This window comes from Haliotis rubra, unplaced genomic scaffold (assembly GCF_003918875.1).
Source record: "Haliotis rubra isolate DU_JTF1 unplaced genomic scaffold, ASM391887v1 Scf43, whole genome shotgun sequence".
Lineage (NCBI taxonomy): Eukaryota > Metazoa > Mollusca > Gastropoda > Lepetellida > Haliotidae > Haliotis > Haliotis rubra.
Window position 1 is genome coordinate 3,277,396 of NW_025767113.1, and position 25,471 is coordinate 3,302,866.

Here is a 25,471-nt window from a genome sequence, read left to right on the forward strand (position 1 = left end):
TCTAATGACGTCGTCAGTGATGTAGGATCGGTCGCTGTGATGTTACTCGGCTGACTAGCGCGGAGAACGACGTTCATGTACTCACTCACCCAGAAAAAATGTTTGCCTCACGTAACAAAACACATCTTAAGAAACGTAACTGATGTACGTAGACAATAAATAAGTTATATGCTAAAGTACTGTCGGAAATAGATATAAACTGGTTTAGGCTGTTACTCTGTATCCCTAAAATTTACAAAACTGCAAATAGCATATGTGGAAATAACCTACTTCGGCCTAACTGGGCGTTCAATGGGATGCGTAATAGGATATCCAGAAAAGATGTTTACTCGTAAAATCGGACAAAACTTAGAAAAAAAATTACGAATAATTGCTGAAAACAATAGATCAGACTATAGATGGCAGTTAGGTCGCATTGTGAATGCTTCATGTAGGCCTGATATTCGTCCTCAATACAGCATTGTGATTGCTTCATCTAGACCTGATATCTGTCCTCAATACAGCATTCTGACTGTTTCATCTTCGTCTGACATCCGTCCTCAATACAGCATCGTGATTGCTTCATATAGACCTGATATTCGTCCTCAATACAGCATTGTGACTGCTTCATCTAGGCCTGACATCCGTCCTCAATACAGCATCGTGATTGCTTCATCTAGGCCTGATATCCGTCCTCCATACAGCATTGTGATTGTTTCATCTAGTTCTGATATACGTCCTCAATACAGCATTGTGATTGTTTCATCTAGGCCTGATATCCATCGTCAATATAGCATTGTGACTGCTTCATCTATGCCTGATATTCGTCCTCAATACAGCAGTGTGAATGTTTCATGTAGGTCTGGCATCCGTCCTCAATACAGTATTTTGATTGCTTCATCTAGACCTGATATCCGTCCTCAATACAGCATTGTGATTGCTTCATCTAGGTCTGATATCTGTCCTCAATACAGCATTGTGATTGTTTCATCTAGTTCTGTTATACGTCCTCAATACAGCATTGTGATTGTTTCATCTTGGTCTGATATCTGTTCTCAATACAGCATTGTCATTGCTTCATCTAGGTCTTATATTCTTTCTCCATACAGCATTGTGATTGTTTCATCTAGGTCTGATATACGTCCTCAATACAGCATCGTGATTGCTTCATCTAGGCCTGATATCCGTCCTCCATACAGCATTGTGATTGTTTCATCTAGTTCTGATATACGTCCTCAATACAGCATTGTGATTGTTTCATCTAGGCCTGATATCCATCGTCAATATAGCATTGTGACTGCTTCATCTATGCCTGATATTCGTCCTCAATACAGCAGTGTGAATGTTTCATGTAGGTCTGGCATCCGTCCTCAATACAGTATTTTGATTGCTTCATCTAGACCTGATATCCGTCCTCAATACAGCATTGTGATTGCTTCATCTAGGTCTGATATCTGTCCTCAATACAGCATTGTGATTGTTTCATCTAGTTCTGTTATACGTCCTCAATACAGCATTGTGATTGTTTCATCTAGGTCTGATATCTGTTCTCAATACAGCATTGTCATTGCTTCATCTAGGTCTGATATTCTTCCTCCATACAGCATTGTGATTGTTTCATCTAGTTCTGATATACGTCCTCAATACAGCATCGTGATTGCTTCATCTAGGCCTGATATCCGTCCTCCATACAGCATTGTGATTGTTTCATCTAGTTCTGATATACGTCCTCAATACAGCATTGTGATTGTTTCATCTAGGCCTGATATCCATCGTCAATATAGCATTGTGACTGCTTCATCTATGCCTGATATTCGTCCTCAATACAGCAGTGTGAATGTTTCATGTAGGTCTGGCATCCGTCCTCAATACAGTATTTTGATTGCTTCATCTAGACCTGATATCCGTCCTCAATACAGCATTGTGATTGCTTCATCTAGGTCTGATATCTGTCCTCAATACAGCATTGTCATTGCTTCATCTAGACCTGATATTCGTCCTCCATACAGCATTGTGATTGCTTCATCTAGGTCTGATATCTGTCCTCAATACAGCATTGTCATTGCTTCATCTAGGTCTGATATTCTTCCTCCATACAGCATTGTGATTGCTTCAGCTAGGCCTGATATTCAGACAGTTCCTTTCACAAATCGATCACATTTACTTATTTACTCATCGTCAACCCACAATACAGCATTGTGCATCGAAGTGACGTCCCATCAATACATTAGACGTCATTACGTCTGTACAAACTGAGTGGTGTAGACGTAATTCAAGATAAAAATAATCCATATGATGCACGATTATTTTAATATAGGAGAAAGTGTTTGGATTTTGAATAATCTCACCACGCACACAGCTTATATTGTTAACAAGGACAGTGGGTCCGCGAATTTGCGACAGAAGGCTTCCGTCGACTCTTCTATCCGACAGTATTCTGGCTATACGATAATGACATGTGACTGTCCTCATCGCGGTACAGGACAGTGAGTGGGTGCGTCTTTTTAAAGTCACAGTTCACTGTAAGAATCTTGATTGTCAACAAAATCAATATAGATTTTCACTTGGCAACAATCCACGACAGCTTGCTATACAGTAGAGCCGATGTTCGACACACATAAAGTGTGCATCTCTGACTACAGCCTCCTTCCTCACCAGGCCTTGTACTTGTCGCTGAAGTCTACTCGCTCCTCGTCATGAAGTTGTACCGCAGTAGCAGGTGGTCCATCATCACTGTAGAGTGAGTGAGTGGGTGGGTGAGTGGGATTTTATGTCATCCATATATAATTTATGAATAACATTTATATGGAAAACACAGCAGTCACTGTACAAATCATTCAAACCTGTCCACCAGTATATGTCCTTGTTCTGTCAAAGCGGCCTTCAACCAAACTCAGTCACACTCTCGTTTGTTAAAATTTAATGCATTTACCAGTTAACAGGACATTTCATTGTGGAGTGTGTGATTGGTCGGTGGGTCATGGTTGGGGATGTTGTACGATAGGTAGGAGATGGGTTGTGTTTGTGACTGGCCTGAGTATTGTGTCTGTTCTGAATAAACGTGCATTTGCACGCATACTTTGACTATCTGCTCACCCACACATCCCAAATAGTCATGTTTTATTTTAAAACAATTTGAAACTGATTGGAAGCCATATGTACACCCTTGTCAGTATACAGTACGAGGGACACAGCAGCATACGAGAATCACTTCACACACCAGATCGTGGAAACTTTAAGTTTTATAGCACCCTATAGAATTCCGTCAGATAGACAAAGTGCTATTGAACGTGGGGGTGTTAATTATGCATTCGAGAAGGGAATTTAGTGATTGCTTTGGTTGCCAGAGCATTTCAATTTAATTATCAGCGATGACATCTTCGAAATATGTTTGTTTTAGGTCATTTGTGTTTGTTTACCTGCCATGACAGCCCTGTATTAGCAAACCTAGAGGCCGTCTAGTACAAGAGCTAAACAGATTGCCTAGGTTAACAGATGGGGTGTGGGGCGGTGGTGTATTACTGCTGGTGGCAGCAGTTTATGTGGAGGTGTTAATACTAAAATCTACAATCTAGATTCCTATCAGCGTCAGAGTTGTGTCCATGAAGGACGGAGATGGGCCATATCATTAGAAGCCTTACATAACGGTAGTCTCAACAATCTCATCTGCAGAGGCTTTTTCGTCACCAGAGTGAAGTCGTTTGGTGATGATGGCAGTCATGACCGACCAATCAGTGATTAGATCAAGATGATTGACAGATGTCACCTATATCTACCTAGATATCCTGATATGGACCAACTATTGGATGATATGTCGAGTAACACGTAGTTTGAGACAAGCGGCGTGTCAGATTAGAACACAGTGACGGAACGGTCCCCAAACACCACACAAAATACATGCCTATATTGTACATTTTTCAAACAATTCTGTAACGTTGTAACATATCTTCGAAATTAGGACTGACATTTTTATTATTATGATTGCAGCTATGCCGTAGGTGTATGTCAGATACCGTCTTTGACCGGACAAACTAGAGGTATATACTTGATCAACAATCTATGAAGACAAGTAACGACCAAACACAGCAGCCACTGAGACAAACAGGTAGGGCAGTCGGCTCTGACGGGAACAGGTTTACTTAGTCAAAAAACACTGCCTCGACGCTGGTCACCCACCGTCATGAGTTAGTTAGTGAGTGAGTTACAAGGACTTATCATTATGTGCCGTGTAAGCTTATCAGTACACGTCTTGATGAACAAGGTCATGCTGTGCAGACGTCAAACTACAAGTTCCCTGATGCATATACACATTTCACGTTCAGTGGAAACGTATCATCTGTATTGACGTCTACTATTGCATTCGTTTACACTGAGTCGGTTTACACTACCGTTCATAACCCTCTCTCTCTCCTGATCGGGGCGGTGGGGTAGCCTTGTATGGTTAAAGCGTTGGCTCGTCACGCCAAAGACCCGGGTTCGAATCCCCACATGGGCACAATGTGTGAAACCCATTCCTGGTGTCCCCCGCCGTGATGTTGCTGGAATATTGCTAAAAGCGGCGTAAAACCAAACTCAGTCAGACAGTCTCTCCTGATCGGGCTACAGCGAACTTAATTAAAGGGCCGCCATTTTGCTAACTGCATGTACCGCACGGCAATCATCCCTTTAACTAACAATTGCAGGAAACCTGAAAAAACGTCACCCTTCGCACACTTCCTGTTGAGGATAGCTTGCCTGAATGCACAGCAAAGTGCCTAGACAGTAGCATTCGTCAAGTCTAGTTATATATAAAGTTTCTGTACATATTTCTCACCACTGAAACACCTACGTTGAATGAGTGCTGCGTGATAATCTTCACAAAATTGCAAAATGCTATCTCCCATACAGGACATGCTTTCAGAAACAGTAAAACATTAATTATTGGCAGAAGCATCAAGTAAACTACATACGTTCTTGCTTCTTTGTTCGTGACCTTCCACCCCCTGGTGATATCACCACAGCTTGGTTGTTGTCACTAGTAACCCATTGATTACACACGGGTAATGAGGGTTGAGTATGGATCAGCTTGGTTTGCTGTTAGGTTAGGCTGTGTGTTGTTAGTTAATCACCTTCCGTGCATGTTACCTGGTGGATCCCAGTTCTTGGCAGTCAGTAGAAACACAGTATAGAATAACGCATGGGTGTCAAACAATACAGATCTGCTTTATATCAGAACAGACAATCACACAAACTGATGTAAATATAAAAATATAAATTATCAATAAATATATACTCTGTGTATTCTTCGCAACAGTGAAAACATTTACATCTCAGTCATCCCCTCCATTATAGCCGATGACGTTGTTTACACAGCAATAACATTTATCAGCTGGTCCTGCCGTAGTGGTACAGGTATGATATATTTGTACGCTATATTTGTACATCCATGTTCACTCAGTCGGATCGCTGTAAGAAGAAAGATGAGACCCAGAAGGTGAGGTGAGGTGAGGTGAGGTGAAATTGGGTTTAACGTCGTGCTTGATAATATTTCGCTCATATGACGACGTGCATGCGTGTGTATGTGTATGTGCGGCTGCTTGTACTAGCCTAGACTGAAGCTGGTTTTGTAGTGCTAGCCCACTGAAATACCATGCCGCAGTGAAGCATGAATACCCCACTCAGACACATTATACTGACTCCGAGCCGACCAGTCCTTGTTGTACCCACTAATGCCGAGCGCAAGACAGGGACCAACAAGTACCATATTTTAACGTCTTTTGGTATGACGCGGTCGGGGATCGAACCCGCGACCTTCCGCTCTCCAGACGGACGCTCTTACCACTACACCACGGAGGCGGTCTCAGATCCAGAAGGAGGCAGACTGTGTGGCAGAGTCTATCTCACGTATCCATGTTATATATGATGTTTTACATCTTTGTCCTTGCAGTTTTACCACAATGCATGGGAACGTTACTTACTTGTGATTGTCATAACTCTATTGTTGCATATAGGACATCATATTGGCATTACTAGGATATTGCAACAAGCTATATACGCGACATAGTGCAGACATCAGGATGAGTATTTCAGTTATAACATGTACGTATTCCGACTGCATACTCTTGCATCCTTGGTCCGTCTTGGATCATGCCGCACACTAAAGCGGTAAATATCCAAGGACAGGGCCACTTCGGGTTTTCTCACAATAAACCAGCACGATGTGTAATAAATGTAAATCTCTCCAGAGCGTAATCATCTTCCATGTACATTTCTAAATTAGTTCAGCACAACAACATTGTTGTAAAATATCTTGTGTTATGTGTCATAATTATGGTGCTTTGAGCACAGATAAAAGCTGTTTCCTAACCGTTTTTGTAAATAAGAACACACGAAACAATCACCGACAAAAGAAATGACAAATACATCATATTGTCAAATATTATCACAGTTTGCTCTCCACTACAAAATTGAACACGACTTTGATGTGTTGCTGTGAGGTTGAGCAGTTGGGTGATGCCATTGTGGAGGTTGGTTATCCTGACGATGTTGGTGCGGTTGGTGTTGATAATGCTGTTGTTGCGTAGTTGGGGGCTGTTGATGTGGTTGCTGATGCCAGTTCGGCTGTTGTTGCAGAGGCTGTTGCTGTTGCGGAAGCTGTTGAAAAGAGGATTGATGATGATGTTGGAACTGTTCTATTTGCTCAGTATCTTTGTTTTGCTCCTCCTTGAGCAGGGGTGATGATGGTGGTGTGTCCTCTTTATCGTCAGCGACCTCTTCTGTAGATGCAAATGGTTCCTCCAGGGTCTCCCCTTTATATAGCGTTATGATATCCGGAACATACTGGTCCAGTTTAGTCAACAGTTCATCAAACTTGTCTCCGTCCCATCTTTCCTGTACAGTTTCATCCTTCCCAAAGTTGATGTACAACAGCTGAGTGAACACCATGCTCATTGGACCTGATGGTGGCCATGTCATCTTCTCCAGCAACAAAGGAACTATTGGTTTCTTGAGGGCATCAGCAAGACTGACTTCCCTCCGGCAGTTGGCCGACAGAGAATACTTCGTGGTGACACATGAGAGAACGACCTTTGCCCCTCGCACACCCTTGTCAATTTTGTCATAGAGGGAGTCCCCACCTCCCATTTGGTAGATGTCCATCCAGACGGTGAAGCCCATCTCAGTCAGGCGCTTGTACATGAGCTGAACCTGCTTCTGTTTTCCCCACTGGTAGGAGATGAACACATCAGGAGACGCTGATCCACGCTGTAAGAAAAGAACACAATGCAACTCACCAAGGAAAAAAAATCATCATTTGTGGGTTCGCCTTACAGACAGGAAGTCGTGGTTCAGAACCAAGTAGAGAAAGTATTGAAATGGTGAAACTAAGCGAGGTTCTCGTAATGCATACACGAAGAAAGAAAACATAGTCATATCATGTACAGTTGGAACCTCGACAATATTTCTTTGTGACGTAAACTATCAAACTCTACATCAGATGGCCAACCAATAACAGTGATGTAACTAGTACATGTACAACATACTAAATTGAACACTTTAGTCTATGCTCAACTCGCCGCAATACTCGTTTGTCATTCTTATCTCCCTAATAGTAACATCAACCAAACACAATAACCCATCAAGTATTTCACACACGACCCTGGTGTACCGGGATCACTGTGCAGTAGTGTCTGCAGTGTCAAATCCTTAGTGTTCGTGATTGTTTGCACCAAGTACCTCCACCTCCTCCTGCTTCTGTTGACTGGCAGCCGTCATCGTCTTCACGTCCTTCTTGTCTATCGTGATGACTTCAGCAACAGGGCACCACCAGTTCTTGTATTCTGTGTGCAAGATATTATGCAAAAGGCATTTTATTTGGGATTGCGATATAAAATACCCTTTATACCATATCAGATGACGAATTGTTCAGACATGTAGCAACGATTTTGATGTAGAACATAAACGGCAGATGGTTTGTTGTTCAACGCCACACCCAGCAATATTCCAGCTATATGGCGGCGGTTTGTAAATACTAGTGTGGATCAAACAGCACCAGCGAGCCTGAACACCCGATCCCACCAGTCGCCTTTTACGACAGGGATGGGTAGTTGAAGACCAACCCTAACCCGAATCCTCTCTGGTGCCAGTTTGATAAGTTGCTATTTTAGCTGTTACTTGCTTTTTACACCCTTACACAACATTTTGTGAAAATTATATGATTGGATAACGTAAACCTGGAGTACGTGATAACTGCCCTGCCCTGCCCTGCCCTGCCCTGCCCTGCCCTGCCCTGCCCTGCCCTGCCCTGCCCTGCCCTGCCCTGCCCTGCCCTGCCCTGCCCTGCCCTGCCCTGCCCTGCCCTGCCCTGCCCTGCCCTGCCCTGCCCTGCCCTGCCCTGCCCTGCCCTGCCCTGATTCATTGGCAAGTGTCACATTACTCATACTTTCATATCTAACGAACTGTCAACACTACATCCTTAAACTCCCTTAAACGTCTCGGGATGTGCATGTTGTTGTATGATCATCTTACCCCTTTCCACCTTCTGCTTACCCTCTTCCACCTTCTGCTTACCCCCTTCCACCTTCTGCTTACCCCCTTCCACCTTCTGCTTACCCCCTTCCACCTTCTGCTTACCCCCTTCCACCGTCTGCTTACACCTTTCCATCTTCTGCTTACCCTCTTCCACCTTCTGCTTACCCTTTTCCACCTTCTGCTCATCCGGCTTGACGTTGTTGTAGTTGACCTGCATCAGGAGTTCCTGGAACTTGGCTGCCGACCAGTACCTGATATCACCAGTCTCCTCCCCAGGACGGGTGAAGAATCGGATGAACAGATATTCACTGAAGATTGGCCCCATTGAGCCTGGTGGAGGCCATGACAGTTTCTCCATCAACAGAGGGATGATGGGCTTACCCAGGCTTACCGAGAGGTTCACCTTCATACAAGAAATCAAAAACGCAATGTACATCATTGTTTTCAAGAAAGTAATTGAAATATTCCCCGATAATCCGATAATTGAAGCCAATGATATCTATGATTAATCTTTGGAACATTTCAAACTTAAATATGGTTAGAAAATACACTTTGCTTTGTACTGAAATTAACCGGAAAAATACCTCTCGATTGCAGTTTGGAGACTTGGCATACTTCCCAGTGACACAACAGATGACGAGCTTGGCTGCCCTGATTCCCTTGTCAATCTTCTCGAACAGCTTGTCTCCACCTCCCATCTGACCAATGTCCATCCAGCACGTGAAGCCCGCCTTCCCCAGGTGCTGCTTCAGAAGCTTCACCTCGTTCTGGATTCCCCACTGGTAGCTGATGAACACCTCTGGAGGCTCCGGGTACTCGAACTCTTCGTCCTCCACTACAGCCTCTACGGAACATTGACCAATCTATAATCTGAATACTATGTTGACAAGAGCTCGGTACCTGATGTTAAAACACTATAAGGATGAACAATGCCATACTCTTCGATATTTACTATGCAGCAACAGCAGGATAAATGTATCTCAGTATATACAAAGAAAACGAGGTAGTGCCACTTTTCTATCAGTTCAAATCTGGGTATTGTGATAACAGAAAATGGTGCAACATGTACGAAATGGTAGTTAAATGTATTATTACCTGTCATCTTCATTGCGTTCTCCACAATGACAGCAGCGTCCAATCTGTCCATCTCTTGCAGTGCTGTCAGCACAGCATATGTGGCTTCCCTCGTCTTCCGAGTGGCGTACCATTCATTCAGCATGGCCATACATGGGTCGTGCATCTGAGCCCAGCTCCTGATGTCATCATTGGTGTAGCCTAGACGCATAGAGAGAAGCGTCCAGTCCAGAAGGTCTTCGGGGTTGAGGAGTTTGGCCACGTCTCTTGCCCAGAAGGGAGCGTGACTTAGCGTCTGTAGGAATGATGAGAAGGATACTGTCGATGCATTTATGGAACTCAATAGCGTCAACGGTTTTACTGTAAAGTGAGCATTAAATTAAAGGCAACAGTGCAAGCTTTTTTAGTGATTCTCACTGAGCATTAACGTGTTTTCGTCCTGCGGACTGGCTGGTTCCCACCACTTGCTGAATTGTCGTTATTGTTTGCTAAAACCTTTACGTCATGTCAACGTATTGTCGCCAATAATAGAAGGTTATGTCAAACATTCTCCATGACGGTTATATATTGAGTTGTCCAAACAACATACTTACATAGTTTATGTCTGCCACTTTTACCAGGAATCCGAATTTCAGATTAAAATACTATTGATATGTCAACCTGATACAGTGGTATAATATATGTCCTGTACATCTTTGTGTAAGTAAGCTATGAACCAACCTTTCCGTCGAGCTCTTCCACTTTAGCCTTGGTGTCATCCACTGTCTTCTCCAGTCTGACCACCTTTTTCCCCTGTTTCTTCACATCAACCTTGACCCCTTTCAGCTCCTCTCTCTGCTCACCCACCTCTTTGCTCAGCAGCACCAGGCCCACCTCAGTCCTGGTCACTCGTGTATCCAGTTCCTCCACATCTTCCTTAACATCCCTAATCTCTTCAGCCAGGGACTCGAGGCTGCAGGTATAAAAGCAAATATACTTTTCATCATTCATCATCAAAGATGCTGTGGCTATGGTCTTTAATGTTGTCCTAAAAGGGGATATAGTCAAAGTACACTATTTTACTGTAAAATATTTATAGATATTTTAGGAACCACTGGTAACAATATGTTTATAAATCCAAATACCAATTACAACGTCACACTAATCTGGACCGAAAACCAAAAAATATTAGTAGTAAAGTATAAAAATATTTTAAAAGACACCTGTAAATTAAATGGTCTTCAAGAATATGAAGACTATGCTCACATGAGACAATACACGTTTTGTCCAACGATCAGGTCACTGAGTCATTGCTGTGAACTTAGTTAGATTGCATCGATTAGATACTGCAAGTTTATCGAATAACACCCCTCCAGGTTCTACCAGGCACAATAGATTCAGGCCTTTATAAAGCCTCAGATGATGTCAAACAGTGTCAAACTATTCTCACCTTCTGCCTTCCAGGACATCCAAGATAGAGTTACACTGGTCCTTTGTTGCCTGTGTGGTAGATCTCTTCCTCAAGTCCTCTATGGCTGGTTTACGACGCTCCAACAATGGTCTGTATACACCGCCTATAGCCCGCATCTCATTGAGGCAACTCAGGGTAGCAAACTGATCTTCAGGACCTCGAATGTGCTTCTCAAGGTATGCCATCACTTCCTCTGCCAGAGCCTGTGTATATCATTATCTCTGTGTACAATGTCCAACAATGCACCAACATCCATACGGTTCTAATCAGTCGCTTTTATCCCTTTGTTGAATTTGCCACACAACACGGTGCAGCTTAATAGTTGAAGTACAAAACAATAATGAAATATAATCCAAACCTTTGGTGGATGACAGTCAGACTTGCATGCAACTAAATGATAATCCATATACAGTGACAGTTTAAGAAACAACACTGCTAATTTGAATAGGATATTTCAGTTATAACGTTTATCTCGGCAACACATTAGTGCTGTACCTCATCTTTCCTCCAAATGGCCACGTTCTTGAGGATCTCAACCAGCTGGATTATAGCACCGTACTGTGTGTTGACGTCATTGGTCACCAGGGTTTTCAGGTGGGGGAGGAATATCTGGGGCTTCTTCTTGGAGAGTGGGTTCATGATCATCAGATACGTAATGTGGATTTTCTCATCGCCATGGAACATCTCCTCAATCAACTTCCCAATCATGTCATCAGTGAACAACTGAAAACGATAAGTATTTCTTCCTAAAGAGGAATGATAGTGAGATATGCATCGTTTGCTACGATGTAGTCTCACCATTTTGTATTGTTTAAATAACCTCGCTATGATATTTTTCGCTAACCCAAGGTATTATCAATATTTGATGGTGATAAACACATGCCTACGATAGTTGGTATCGAATAATAGCTCGGGATTTTTTGTTTTCAACACTAACCAAATGTCAGTAGTTCATTTGTAATATGTATGTGTTCCTGTTCCGGCAAGCTGGCAAGGTAAGGATGTCATCTGTGGGATGATACCACGTCCTGCTCCATGCAGGAGGCCCGTCCCAAGCCGCCTAGCCGGGTACCTATTTTGCTAAAATTTAATATGACCATGCTCAACTCCCAATAGGTCGCCAAAGTAACGTCCATAACATAAGTACTGCAAATTAAGTCAAATTCCGTGATTCTATTTATAATGCCAGTGGGACGTTGTCACCTTTACGGTGATATTTACACCTGATGTCAGGACATTATTCCGTAGTAATGTGACGCATGTACAGTAGAATTAATACATAGTCAAAAGGTCTGTATTCGATACATATCAGCGGACGTCACTGATGTTTTATCTAACACAGATGGGGGATGTACCATCCTATAATTATTGACCAACGAGCGAGTTAGCGTTGTTTCAGACGAACTTACATTCGGTTGCTTTTTGGCAATCTCCGGGAACCAGTGTATCACATTATTTCGGTGTGTGGTGTCTATCAGCTCAAAAAGGGTCTGGAACTGTGGTTCCGTCAGCCTGGGGTAGTAGGGGTAGATTGTACCCAGAGAATCTGCAACACACGATTGGGAGGATCACGCAAAGATATCTTTACTTTACACATAACTAAACTACCTGACAGTCCGCCATTATTCTGAAGCTGTCCAGATCAGTTTGTCCTGATGTATGTGTGTCTGACGTCCTGTTTTGTACATGTGCATACCACACAACTATATTTAGTCCTCCATAACGCATACTGGCTCTTTACCGTTCGGATATTGTTTCTTTTCAATTATGGTTATAGTAATCTTTCAAAACATACACAGTAGAGGTAGGTTTTCTGTGTGAAGGTACGCCTCCATGATTTGCGGAAAGAACGTTGCCATGACCCTTGCCCCATTTGAGGTGAGTGTGCTTATTTGACTCGTGGCGATGTATATGACCTCTTCGAACTCGTGCAACAGCAAGTTGACAATCTCCCTCACTACCAGGATGGCTCGCTGCACCTTCTCCTGGTCGTCCAGCTGTTGAAGGGAGAAGAAAGACAGCAAATGTGAGACCAAGTGTTCAGTTCTAACCAGGTTAAAGTCGCTGACATTGGGACAGTGTATCAACTTCATATCGAGCTTGTCTTCAATGACTGTCGTAAATGATTAATTGATTCAATACACTGAATGTGAAGACAATATTGTTGGTAACTGACAGGGTTCGAAATACCTACCTGCCTGCCTGCCCGACCGCCCGGAACGGGTTATTTTCAACACAGACTGACAGATTCTCAAATTCACCTGCCCGACGGTCGGGTTAAAATTTAGACATGTATATGAAGATATTTTGTGGGAAGGTAAGTTTTTGTCCGGGCTGGCAAGTTTTACATCTAACCAGCCCTGTGGTCTGGCTGAATTTTTTGGGAGTTTCATTCCCTGTAATTGACACTGCACAAATTTGGACAAAGGATCATTCGTGCATATCTGCATAAACACATACCACAATAAATTTAGTTCTCCATACATCAAAATAACTCTCGGGCAGGCAGGCCATTTCTCCGGGAAAGAGTGTTCAAGATACGAGCTTCATAGATACTCTGTTCATATCGTACTCTAGTGTTGGACACGGACGGTGGCAATATTGTTGACAAATACTTACCAGCGTGAGAAAAGTTGAACCCACGGAATAGTACAAATTATAGAAGACTGTGCACGGGCTATTGGATTCCTCCTCAATAAAGTTTCCCTTCATAGCAGTCTTTAGGAAGTAGGTAAGTGCATTAAAATCGGTTTCGTTCATGGATTTGGACTCTCTGCAAGACAATCGAACCAGTCATTTTGAAGTGAATATTGCTGCTATGACAGTTTGCGACATTTGTTATGGTATTTGGACTATCAGTAAGATTACCATAATATATTAGTAGATTAAGCTCCCTCGCGTCAATTAATCCTTCTGTTAAGGTATTCTGTCGGCGCAAGGCTGACATGGGTTTATCTATATTATTCGGTGAGTATCGGTATGTCTGCCTCTAGGTCTGTCTGTCTGTCTGTCTGTCAGTGCTAGATTGACGTGTAAGCGGATTGTTAGGTGAATATGTCTGCCTCTGACAGTATACTTAAATGCATCGATAGCGCATATAAAGGAAGACTTATTATGTGAAACTGGTTTCAACAATAGTGCACGGTTTGCCAGGCATTAGCAACACCTCTCTGTGACCGGCCATCTTGCAACATTCATATCACTTGGTTCCTATGTATAAGGACGTATGTCCACCGTGACATTATGAGTTGTTTTAACCTGGGCTTTCAATTACTAGTCATATTCAGTAGGTCATCTATGTTAACAGTATCCCCAAGGAATATATAGCGTCAAGTAATATTGATAATTGTGAAAGTATGTTTACAGAAATTACTTAGTACATGACAATGATAAAGTAGATGTACTGTTTCAGCACTTCACGATTTGTGTCAACATATACTTGTAAACCAGTACATTGCCTGGATGCCACTGCATGAGTGAATTTACTTACAAGGCTTCCATTCCTCTACTTGCCAGCTTGACGACCACCTTGCCAGGGTAGCGGGCGCCGCTGTCGTCCCAGGGGTAGTTGGGGTCAGTGAGGAACAGCCGCAGGTTGGCGAACGTCGACATGATCAGATCCTTGTCTTTCTGAAAACATCCACGTTATCGTGAAATATGTTTTATAAGTCACATGACAGAACAAGAACGTTTCTATTTATTGCCTGCATGATTAATACAGTCTATGGAGAAACGAAATATAGTTGAATAACCTTTTACAAATACAATATAACCAGTAGTGTCTATTTAGTGTTATAAGGAACAGTTGAATACTTTTATTCCCGTGTGACCTACCTTCCCACTGAAAGTCACCGAGCTAGCTACTTCATCTGCAGTCTCAAATAGCCTTGCCTCTCTCCTTTCGAGTATCTTCAGACAAAATTCCACCATTTTCCCAACCACCTTATGAATAACGCGATCCCGCCTGGAATGGAAGGATCGGCATATGTGTACATGTCATATTGTGTATGTTCCGTCAATAGCTAAATGTTTGTCGGAGAATGTTAACAAAGGGCTCGGATAGTGTGGATCCCTATGGACACTGTTAAGCACTGGGGTTCAGACTTCGCCGTAGTTGTTTTCTCCCTAAGCTTGCCTTCACTTATCAACATTTTGGTGATGTTTTACTACTACAGAGAACACTGAAGTATAGGCCCTCAGGATTTCGTTTCAAGAATCTGGGAGCATACTACTTGTCTATAAACGTTTCTAAATCCATGCGTTTACTTTTCTGGTTAAAATCTGAAAAAATTAAAATAACCTGAATAAAATTTGGAATGTACGAATAATAATCTCACTTTATTTGTTCAACGGATTTTCTGGCAAATGCATTGTAGAACCCCGCGAACTCCTCGCTTTCTGACTTCCCACCAAACACCCGGACTTTCATCAACAGATCCAGAATCTCAGTGGCGTCCTCAATATGATCCTGAAAGTTTGATACGGATGGTGAATGGTCAAGCTGCTCCATTCCTGACTTATGTGGCTCTGCTCCTTTGTTATGTTATATTCAGACTCGTCGACTGACGTCTCAGTCGTCAAAGGAACATGGATAGCCCTGGCGCAACAGAGTTGTTGAGGAATCGATCTTCCTGAATTGCCAGTGAATACCAGGTTCACTCTAATATAATCATTGGTTACTTAACACCCTACATCTATGTGATGTTAGTAATACTAAAACACTTATCAAAGTCCCACCCCACAAACTCACTAGCCCTTTTCTATTTAAAGATTGCACCATTTTTCTGTGTTGATACGTTCATAGCACAGGACGAAAGAGATCTTCTAGCGGATGTCAGGATCATGTTACCTTCCATTTCAAGAACTTCTCATTTTCCTGTACGGCATATTTGGCCGCCTTGGCCGTCATCGGTTGATGGATCCTCAGACAAGCCTTGATCAAGTCAAACATCAGTTGGCAGTGTTCTGGGCTCCTGCAACAAAATAAGGTAAATATTTGTCGTTATTTCGCGGTCTTACAAAACGCCCACATAACGACTCGTCAGTGTAACAGGTCATTGGTTCAAGTACATGCTTCTTGTAGGTCCATCAGGTCAATAACTGTCTTTAATAATAAACGCGATTACCTCTCCGATTAGCTGCTATGACACGTTTCACAAAGTGTTCGTACAGCTACGAGTGTCTTTACGTACTATCATGCTGTAACGTAAATCTACGATAGTCGTAGCACGGCGATCGCTTTGTGAGGGGTCTCGGAATGATTTCTAATCGGAACACCATACACAGACGACCTAGTCCCCCTGCACCACAACAAGAGTAAGTGAGTATGGTTTTATGCCGAAACGTTATGCTTCAGACATTACCCATATAGGAATGGAACATGTTCGGCAATCGGAGGGGACGCTCTCCCCACATGGATATACCAACCCTACCAGAACGTGTGCCGTGAGACATTCCGACAGCACACGATACGGTGCAGTAATGCAGCTATACTAATACAGCAACGCTTCGAACACTTGGTGTGTCGGGAACTATGCTGATAACGTACTTGTTCATAGCTTTCTTCAGAACATGATACACAGCTTCATCAGCAAACGCCATCCTCATCAGGGTGTGGTCCTCCAGGTCGGTGAGAAACACCGTCAGTTTCGTCGTCATCACAGTGAACAGCTCAGAGTTGCCCTAATACAGAAGACAAGGGATTGTTAACCTTCCACCGAACTATTTCAAATAAAATGTGTCATAAGAAAGCTCTTGTATATTTTAGGTATTCGTACTCGTATAAAACATTATCATGACGCCCATTTCGAATTTTTATATGTCCTGTGATAAGTATTATTCTGTGGTTTTTCGTCTGTACCTATTGTATACTCTTAACAAAAGTAGGAGAACCTGAACTTTCAACTTGGAAAGGAAGTAAAAGACTTAACAAACTTTTCAAAGACAGACCTCTTATTAACGCACCACCATTTCTCTTTATCTCCACCCCTAAACACGCATAGCATGCACGTGCACAACGCAGTAGCCCCATACACATGCATTGGTAGTTGTTCTTGATTTTGACGGTTTTCAAAAAGGTCGATAAATCACTGTAGACCATTGATTTTGACAATCATCTTGCAATACACAGTTGTTAGAGTTTGTTTCTAGCCGGTTTTTTTTGTTTAAAAATGAAAATCGTACACATGCAAATTTCATGTCATACACCAATCATCTTTCAAGAGTGACTATGTTCGTAAAGAAATGCAAGTGGTGATGCACCCTCAAAACAATTATTATAATCATATCAACGTTGATTGACTCCGATTTGCTTTCCAATTTTTATCGTATATTAAAAATGAAGTTCCCCTACTTCTTTATGTGACACTGCTCACATTTTACAGTTACCGCTATATAATCAGTACCTTAATGGTAGGGTTATCACTGGCACTGCAGAACAAAGACCCCACAGCCGTTACTATCGGATGGATAGGACTGCCTGCCTTCTTGTCGCAGATTACAGTCAGGAAGTCCAGAACCTCCACGTACACCTTGTGAAACAGGGCCGCTTGTCTGAAACATGGGAGAGCAGGCAGTAAGGCACATACATCAGTTTGACGAACAAGGACAGGTGAGGCTGGTGAGAACGTCGCAGTGATATGTTTTGATAAATATACGTTTATTATTTGTTTTGTTATTGTCCGAACCATGTGTATTGTCTAAAATGTTTTCAGATATTTCACTTATAATAACGGTCAATGCTTCGACACATTGCCGGATAGAGCACACTATTGGTGAAACTGAATTCAAGATTCTGGTAGCAATTTTGTTGGTCTACTGTAAAGCCAGCACAGACACATGTACGTCATACTTACTTTATGGCCGTAAACAGCTTCTTGACAACATCAGTGACAGTCTTCACGTCCTTCTGCGAGGTCTCGGTGCTGAGGTTCAGGCTGCAGATGACTTCCTCCAGACGCTTCAGGAAATGTTTAATCAGCCTGGGATCATCCAGGTTCTGTAGAAATGATTGTAGATATTCCTATGAGCTTGGTGACCTTTCCTTCTTTGTCCGTACCATATATAAGGAAGATTTAAGTGGTACTAAGACACTCTAAGAAAATTATTTATCGAACAAAATGTCCCACCTCAAAAACGTTTCTGTTGAGATGTAGAACCCTTATTTCCCTGGGCCGCGACAGTTTGGATAACTCCGTGTAAATGTACAGCTCTATGAATTCGGATTGAGCTTCCTTGAAAGATTCCTTTCTGAAATTAGAAACAAGGGCTTCAGTAATAATTGAAGATGAACGTGGCATTGAATCTCAACGTTGGAAATATGAACTAGAAATAAAGGCCAAACTCTAAGAGTTGCTTCGTAATCTTTAATTAGTGTTTTTTGAGAGAAATGAATTAGAATTCTTGCTCCAAAATTATAAGTTTTCCTATAGTGTCTATCATGATAGCCATTAATAGAGTAGGAGTATGGATATATAACTGTACAACAACCAACAATATTGTGGATACTTGCCTGAATCTGTCATCGCCAACAAGGCATCTTTCTGCTGAATCAAAGGTGATGTCGAACCTCTCTCTGTCAGGCCCAGGCTCTCGGCTCCGGTACTCTCTCATCAGGAACCGTAAATGACTCTTAAGTCTGTCTCCGCTGAGATCCTGAAACAATGGCAAGTACAAAAACGCATTTTCCACTGACATGCCTACATAGACTACTCACTCACTTGGCACCCATGACGACCAGTCCTAACTGAAGATTTATCAATCCTTGTAGGATGTAATGACAGGACATTCTACCATGGCTATGTGAAATGCTCGAATTTGATAGGTCAAGCCATAAAATCAGACGGTATCAATTTGGATTGAAAATGCGTCTGATTACAAGGCGCTTCACTGCGCACGTATACAACACTGCCGCACTACTTCAGCTTGGCCACCAACATGACTAATATCAACACAACAGACGTAATGGAAATGCTGGTGAAACATATATTAAAACTCGAAAAATACAATTATACGATTTCCCCTACACAATTATTAGGGAACCTCCTTATCATAATTATTACCTTCTATTATAAAAATATTCAGACTCAATTACAATACACAGCCCCAAACATAAACAAACAATATCTAACATATAAATGAGAAAACCTTGTAAAAATACATCCCTATCTATCCCTATTTGTGCGGCAAAACGCTCGTAAACATTTACCTACCTGGTAAATGGTATATTTGTTTAGAATGGGAAATTCGCAAGATAACGGTCAGGCGAAACACAAAATTTGCCACTCATACTCCATCATGTCCCGTTGCATCGTTCAAAATGTCAAAAACTGAACCATGAGAATTCAGTTCTCTGCCACCTTCCTCGAAGGCTGTCACTGCTATGTTCGTACACTTTGAAACGTTTGACCACAATCCAGTCCAAAATGATGAAAACAATGTTCCAAGGAATCCCAAGTTAGTCACATGTACACAAAGCTGAACTGTCACTCTTCCTCGCATGCCGGGGTGGAGGCACGTACGTGAAATCATGATCGACACTCGCCGGTCATAAAAATCAACAGTCTTTGGTGAGTTACAGGTTATAGGTCGATCAGAAAAGGATCTATTCTTCGATTCTGCAGGGTTCAGGTTCGACAGTCAGTCAAGTATTTCCACTGTCACTTCGAATTTCAACCTTTCGCAAAATGTAAACACTGGCTCGTGCGCCATTTCAAACTGTTGCGTAACTGTCTACTTCCAAGAAAATAGTAGGTCAGACGATTCCATTATACTGTGGCCAGGGGGGTACAGTAATACGGCACACAAAACAATAGGCTGGTTTCGGTCTTGTGGTGTTATGGTTATAGAAACCAAGCTCTTAGGTGTTACATATGTATTGAATAAACAGTAGTTTGTTTTCTTTGGACAGAATATATTTTATGTTGCAATGTTAAAAGAAATACGAACTCCCTTCACAGACGTGTTCAATTCGCCTCTCATCCCATGCCGGATTGGCAGTGTCTTCCGCAGGACAAGGAAGTTCGATGTTAAATCGGTTGTGGTAGAATGGAGATAAACATACTGTGTTTGGAAATTAGATGAATGTTAGACCGAATTGATAGTCTCTAAATTAATCATTTGAAACCTCACGCAACGCGTTCGGCTTCAAATGAAATTAAGAGACTATCAATTCGGTCTAACATTCATCTAATTTCCAAACAAAGTACGTTTATCTCCTAATTAGAATCTTGAAATACTTGTTATCTTGTGCAGTGTGACTCCAGATTGGCGATAGGAGACGTTAACGATAGTACACATGTAAGAACTGACCTTGGTCCACCCATGTCGCCCGGCATCAAAATTAATATTTATATACAGATTCGAACCTGAGAACTTCTGTAAAACTTTTCGGAATATTAGTTTACCCTGACAGACTACCCATGTAACAATGACCTGCAGTTAACGTACATGATAATATTTACGAAATTCGAAGTCTCTCCCAGAAAACATCTCCATCCACAGCTGCATATGCGTCGTCCCCGGCCCCTGCTGGATCAGGTCGTGGAGGAAGTCGAAGCAGAAGTCGTGGATGCGGGACAAGGATGTTATTTTCCCCGACTCCTGCAACTTTCTGAAAATGAATTTTCGGTTTGAGCTGCAGGTAATTTTTTCGCGGTAGTTCATGTGAAAAAACATGAGTTCTAAGTCGAGATGTATGTGACAAAGCCCAGATGAACGTTGTTCTGTCGAATTGATGTTTCGAGGAAATGAGAGACAAAAAGGTATAAAAACATACATTCAGACAGACAGACAGACATACAGACAGACAGACAGACATGCATGCATGCATGCATGCATACACACACACACACACACACACACACACACACACACACACACACACACACACACACACACACACACACACACACACACATACATACATACATACATACATACATACATACATACATAGCGCCGATATCCAGCTCAGCTGCTCAAAGGCGCTTTGTTTTTTCCCTCGATCACTGGATGTCAATCTCAACGGCACGTCGTATTATCAATCTCCACTCCCCGGGGACTGTACAACTCTTGCAGCCACTAAGCACACCGAGTTATTGTGGTTTTCCCATCCTTACGAGTTCCCCATTCACAGCTGGGTGGACTGGGACACATAGTCACAGTACTTTGTCCAAGTTTACTGCACGTTGCTGTACCCACAACTAGGTGTTTGCACGTATTCATGTGGCCACCATCTGGTCATTTACCAACGGATTCGGGGGTTCTTTTAAGTGTACAGGGTTATGTACTGTACACTAGGGGTTGTGACAACACTGAAAGAGTCTGCACACAAAGTTGACTCCATGGTTTTTACACCCGGCCACAGGTGGGCTCGATCCCGGCACCTCAAACCCGCTGGATCACTAGCGTGGCACCTTAGCCAGCTCGCCCACCGCGCCCCAAAAACATAACATAGAGAAGTTTCCTTCGATTCACAGTAGTTTACGCGAATCACCTGCCATGCTTATATGCAGGAATATGTCAACGGTTCGATGATCGTTTGAGGATAGGAGAAGAAGGGTTATGGTAAGATCATTGAATGTAACCCTTGAGATAACGTTCATTCAGATTGTCTGAATTATAAATAACCATTTGACTGCATTCCGTGTATGTGAGCTAGTGTGGTATTCACTTCACCATTGCATGGAAGCTTTCGACAAACAATAATGGTGTTGCGTTACACTCGTGTGTGTATTATATAACATGAAGGGTGCTTAAAGTAGTCGTATCGACAATGTTCTGGGCTCTGTTTACCTCCAACTGGTCGTATTCAATCACATGTACGAGGAAGATCTGTACAACCCAGACAATACTTTGATAGAGTTCAGTGTGTCTGAAGCTGGTCTGCGGTAATATGAGAGAAAACGTGCAATCTACGTAGTTTCAGAATGTTGTGAAATGGTACTAGCTGATGGGAATAGGATCGACACTCACACTGCCCAGCTTATCAGACTTTCCAGGACATCATTGGCAAAATAGTACTGGTCAGAACTCTCCCCGGGAAAGTCCGGTCGACACACCCCCTTCCTCAGCAGCTTGAACGCCCCGAGTATATCATCCTCGTTGACCACCGCCTCGTACTTGTCACGGTTGAACCTCTGATCTTTGCTGAAGTCTTCTCGCTGGTCATGACCCGCCGTCATGAAGTTGTACCTTCCTACCAGGTGTTCCATGGTCACTGTAAAGAGTGAGTGAGTGACCCGGAATATCCCACACTGAAGGTACTCAGAAGGTACTCAGATATATTACACGTTCATATTACCGAGGTGCCGCTGTATAGAGAGTGTATATTACACGTACATATTATAGAGGTGCTGCTGTATAAAGAGAGTATATTACACGTTCATATTATCGAGGTGCTGCGGTACAAAGAGTGTATATTACATTTTCATATTGCCGAGGTACTACTGTACAAAGAGTGTATATTACACGTATATATTACCGAGGTACTGCTGTACAAAGAGTGTATATTACACGTTCATATTATCGAGGTGCTGCTGTACAAAGAGCGTATATTACACGTTCATATTACCGAGGTGCTGCTGTACAAAGAGCGTATATTACACGTTCATATAACCGAGGTACTGCTGTACAAAGAGTGTATATCACACGTTCATATTATCAAGGTACTAGTGTACAAAGAGTGTATATTACACGTACATATTACCGAGGTACTACTGCTGTACAAAGAATGTATATTACACGTACATATTACCGAGGTACTGCTGTACAAAGAATGTATATTACACGTACATATTACCGAGGTACTACTGCTGTACAAAGAATTATATTACACGTACATATTACCGAGGTACTGCTGTACAAAGAATGTATATTACACGTACATATTACCGAGACAAAGAGCGTATGTTACACGCACATATTACCGAGGTACTGCTGTACAAAGAGTGTATATTACACGTACATATTACCGAGGTACTGCTGTACAAAGAATGTATATTACACGAACATATTACCGAGGTGCTACTGTACAAAGAGCGTATGTTACACGTACATATTACCGAGGTGCTACTGTACAAAGAGTGTATATTACACGTACATATTACCGAGGTACTACTGTACAAAGAGCGTATGTTACACGTACATATTACCGAAGTACTGCTGTACAAAGAGTGTATATTACACGTACACATCACCGAGGTACTACTGTACAAAGAGTGTATATTACACGTACATATTACCGAGGTACTGCTGTACAAAGAATGTATATTACACGTACATATTACCTAGGTACTACTGCTGTACAAAGAATGTATATTACACGTACATATTACCGAGGTACTGCTGTACAAAGAGTGTATATTACACGTACATATTACCTAGGTACTACTGCTGTACAAAGAATGTATATTACACGTACATATTACCGAGGTACTGCTGTACAAGGAATGTATATTACACGTACATCTTACCTAGGTACTACTGCTGTACAAAGAATGTATATTACACGTATATATTACCGAGGTACTGCTGTACAAAGAGTGTATATTACACGTACATATTACCGAGGTGCTACTGTACAAAGAGCGTATGTTACACGTACATATTACCGAGGTACTGCTGTACAAAGAGTGTATATTACACGTACATATTACCGAGGTGCTGCTGTACAAAGAGTGTATATTACACGTACATATTACCGAGGTACTACTGTACAAAGAGTGTATATTACACGTACATATTACCGAGGTGCTAATGTACAAAGAATGTATATTACACGTACATATTACCGAGGTACTGATATACAAAGAGTGTATATTACACGTACATATTACCGAGGTGCTAATGTACAAAGAGTGTATATTACACGTACATATTACCGAGGTACTGATATACAAAGAGTGTATATTACACGTACATATTACCGAGGTACTACTGTACAAAGAGTGTATATTACACGTACATATTACCGAGGTGCTAATGTACAAAGAATGTATATTACACGTTCATATTACCGAGGTGATGCTGTATAGACATTGTACTGCGGTATTGCATGCTCTGTTTGACAACATAATGCTGTAGAGATAATGTCTTATATATTCTGTTTAAGAGATAGGAGTATTACGTGTACGGTTTCAGAAGGTTCTGTTGTACAGTAATACAGAGTATTACTTGTTTCTACTAACATCTTGTACTGACGCTGCATTGTACGAGGCTTCCCACTCGGTGAAATGTGTGAGAATTCCACGTGACTGATCAAGCGTTTTATCTGGCCCCGTGTCCATTGTACAGCTTTCGTTCAGAACCGTATCGTAGAAATATTATGCACAAAGGTGACCACAGCAGTAAACCCTTGTTTCCTGGCGGTGAGTACAATTCGCAAGTATCCCCATCATGACCAGAGAATTTACTTGATAAAAATGTCACCCAGGACCTAGTATAAGCAGCCTGAACACCATGCAATGTTTCTATATGTAGACACGGTGTAAATTAAATTTTACATGACATGAATACGTTTACCTGTGATTTCACGACATTCCAGCGTCCAGCAATCAGAAGATTGGAACACGCATCGTACATAGAAGACCAGTACTCCACAGGTGTGTCGGGACTTCAGGCGTGTCTGCTACCTGTACATTGTGCTACCTCAATCCCTTATCTCAACACCTGGATCAATTCTATGTACATGTGATACATGCCGGGCTCCCATACAGACACACGGCCGCCAAACTGGGCTGAAGACAGACACATGATTACTATCCGTAACATGCAACTGAAGACTGCTGCCATACGCGTAAACACATTCTTCCACGCCCGACTGGGTCTGACTGATCAATGCGTGCACCCAACGCTATTGCCTTGTAACTTATACCGAGGATTCTTAACGAAGGCGGATTGAGGGAGGGCGAATAGTGTGTTTGCCCACACAGTGCAACTAACTATATCATGACATGACCTCGGCCTATTCTGAAACATGTAACACAGTTCTGAACAATGTCTGGAGATATTCGACTCTATCCAAGCCCTTTGTTAACTTACTTCCATAAACACTTGACGGTACACCCACTTGTACAGCGTGTTCACTCATACCGATCTTTTCCATTCCACGCGGGATTCCTGAGAATGTTTCGAAATGGTGGAATTGTACCTTTTCATTTCTGGGGCCAATGTCGGTTAATTCTCGCTAAGTCTGCGCGTGACAGCAACATAACTACGCCACTGTTGTACGGGCATGGGGACCGTGTCAAGCATAGAGTGATGTGAAACTATAGATACGTTGGCAAAACTTTGACTGTGAACTTATTTAAAAATCACAACCCTGTCCGGGATTCGAACCCCCACCCTCAGAGTTGGATAATGAATAAAATATCACACCCATATCTTTTGATATCACATAGACAAACACTCGATGAAAGTGAAATAGACAACTGTTTTATGCCGCCACTGAAATCAATACCC

General features: G+C 42.2%; 1 protein-coding gene across 1 annotated transcript; it reads right to left on the reverse strand.

Annotated features, from left to right (window-relative positions):
• Positions 1–6,369: 6,369 nt before the first annotated feature.
• On the reverse strand, positions 6,370–24,765 carry LOC124288997. The gene is made up of 23 exons (XM_046725593.1): positions 24,533–24,765; positions 21,986–22,229; positions 20,459–20,621; positions 18,522–18,664; positions 18,139–18,259; positions 17,866–18,008; positions 17,416–17,563; positions 16,560–16,693; positions 15,861–15,984; positions 15,349–15,479; positions 14,846–14,975; positions 14,502–14,641; positions 13,631–13,784; positions 12,807–13,008; positions 12,421–12,557; positions 11,507–11,734; positions 10,991–11,214; positions 10,282–10,513; positions 9,583–9,856; positions 9,072–9,331; positions 8,653–8,890; positions 7,693–7,796; positions 6,370–7,221 (listed from the first exon to the last, which is right to left on the reverse strand). Exons 2-23 carry the CDS (start codon positions 22,222–22,224, stop codon positions 6,418–6,420), a joined length of 4,473 nt encoding a protein of 1,490 aa, XP_046581549.1. The 5' UTR covers positions 22,225–22,229; positions 24,533–24,765; the 3' UTR covers positions 6,370–6,417.
• Between the last annotated feature and the right edge of the window lie 706 nt (positions 24,766–25,471).

Coding starts and splice junctions, on each gene's coding strand:
- LOC124288997 (XM_046725593.1), bottom strand. CDS start 22,224: ATGGAACACCTGGTAGGAAGGTACAACTTCATGACGGCGGGTCATGAC. Junction 18,260..18,521: donor GTTGGCGATGACAGATTCAG/GCAAGTATCCAC, acceptor TTCTAATTTCAG/AAAGGAATCTTTCAAGGAAG. Junction 17,564..17,865: donor AAGCTGTTTACGGCCATAAA/GTAAGTATGACG, acceptor CCCATGTTTCAG/ACAAGCGGCCCTGTTTCACA.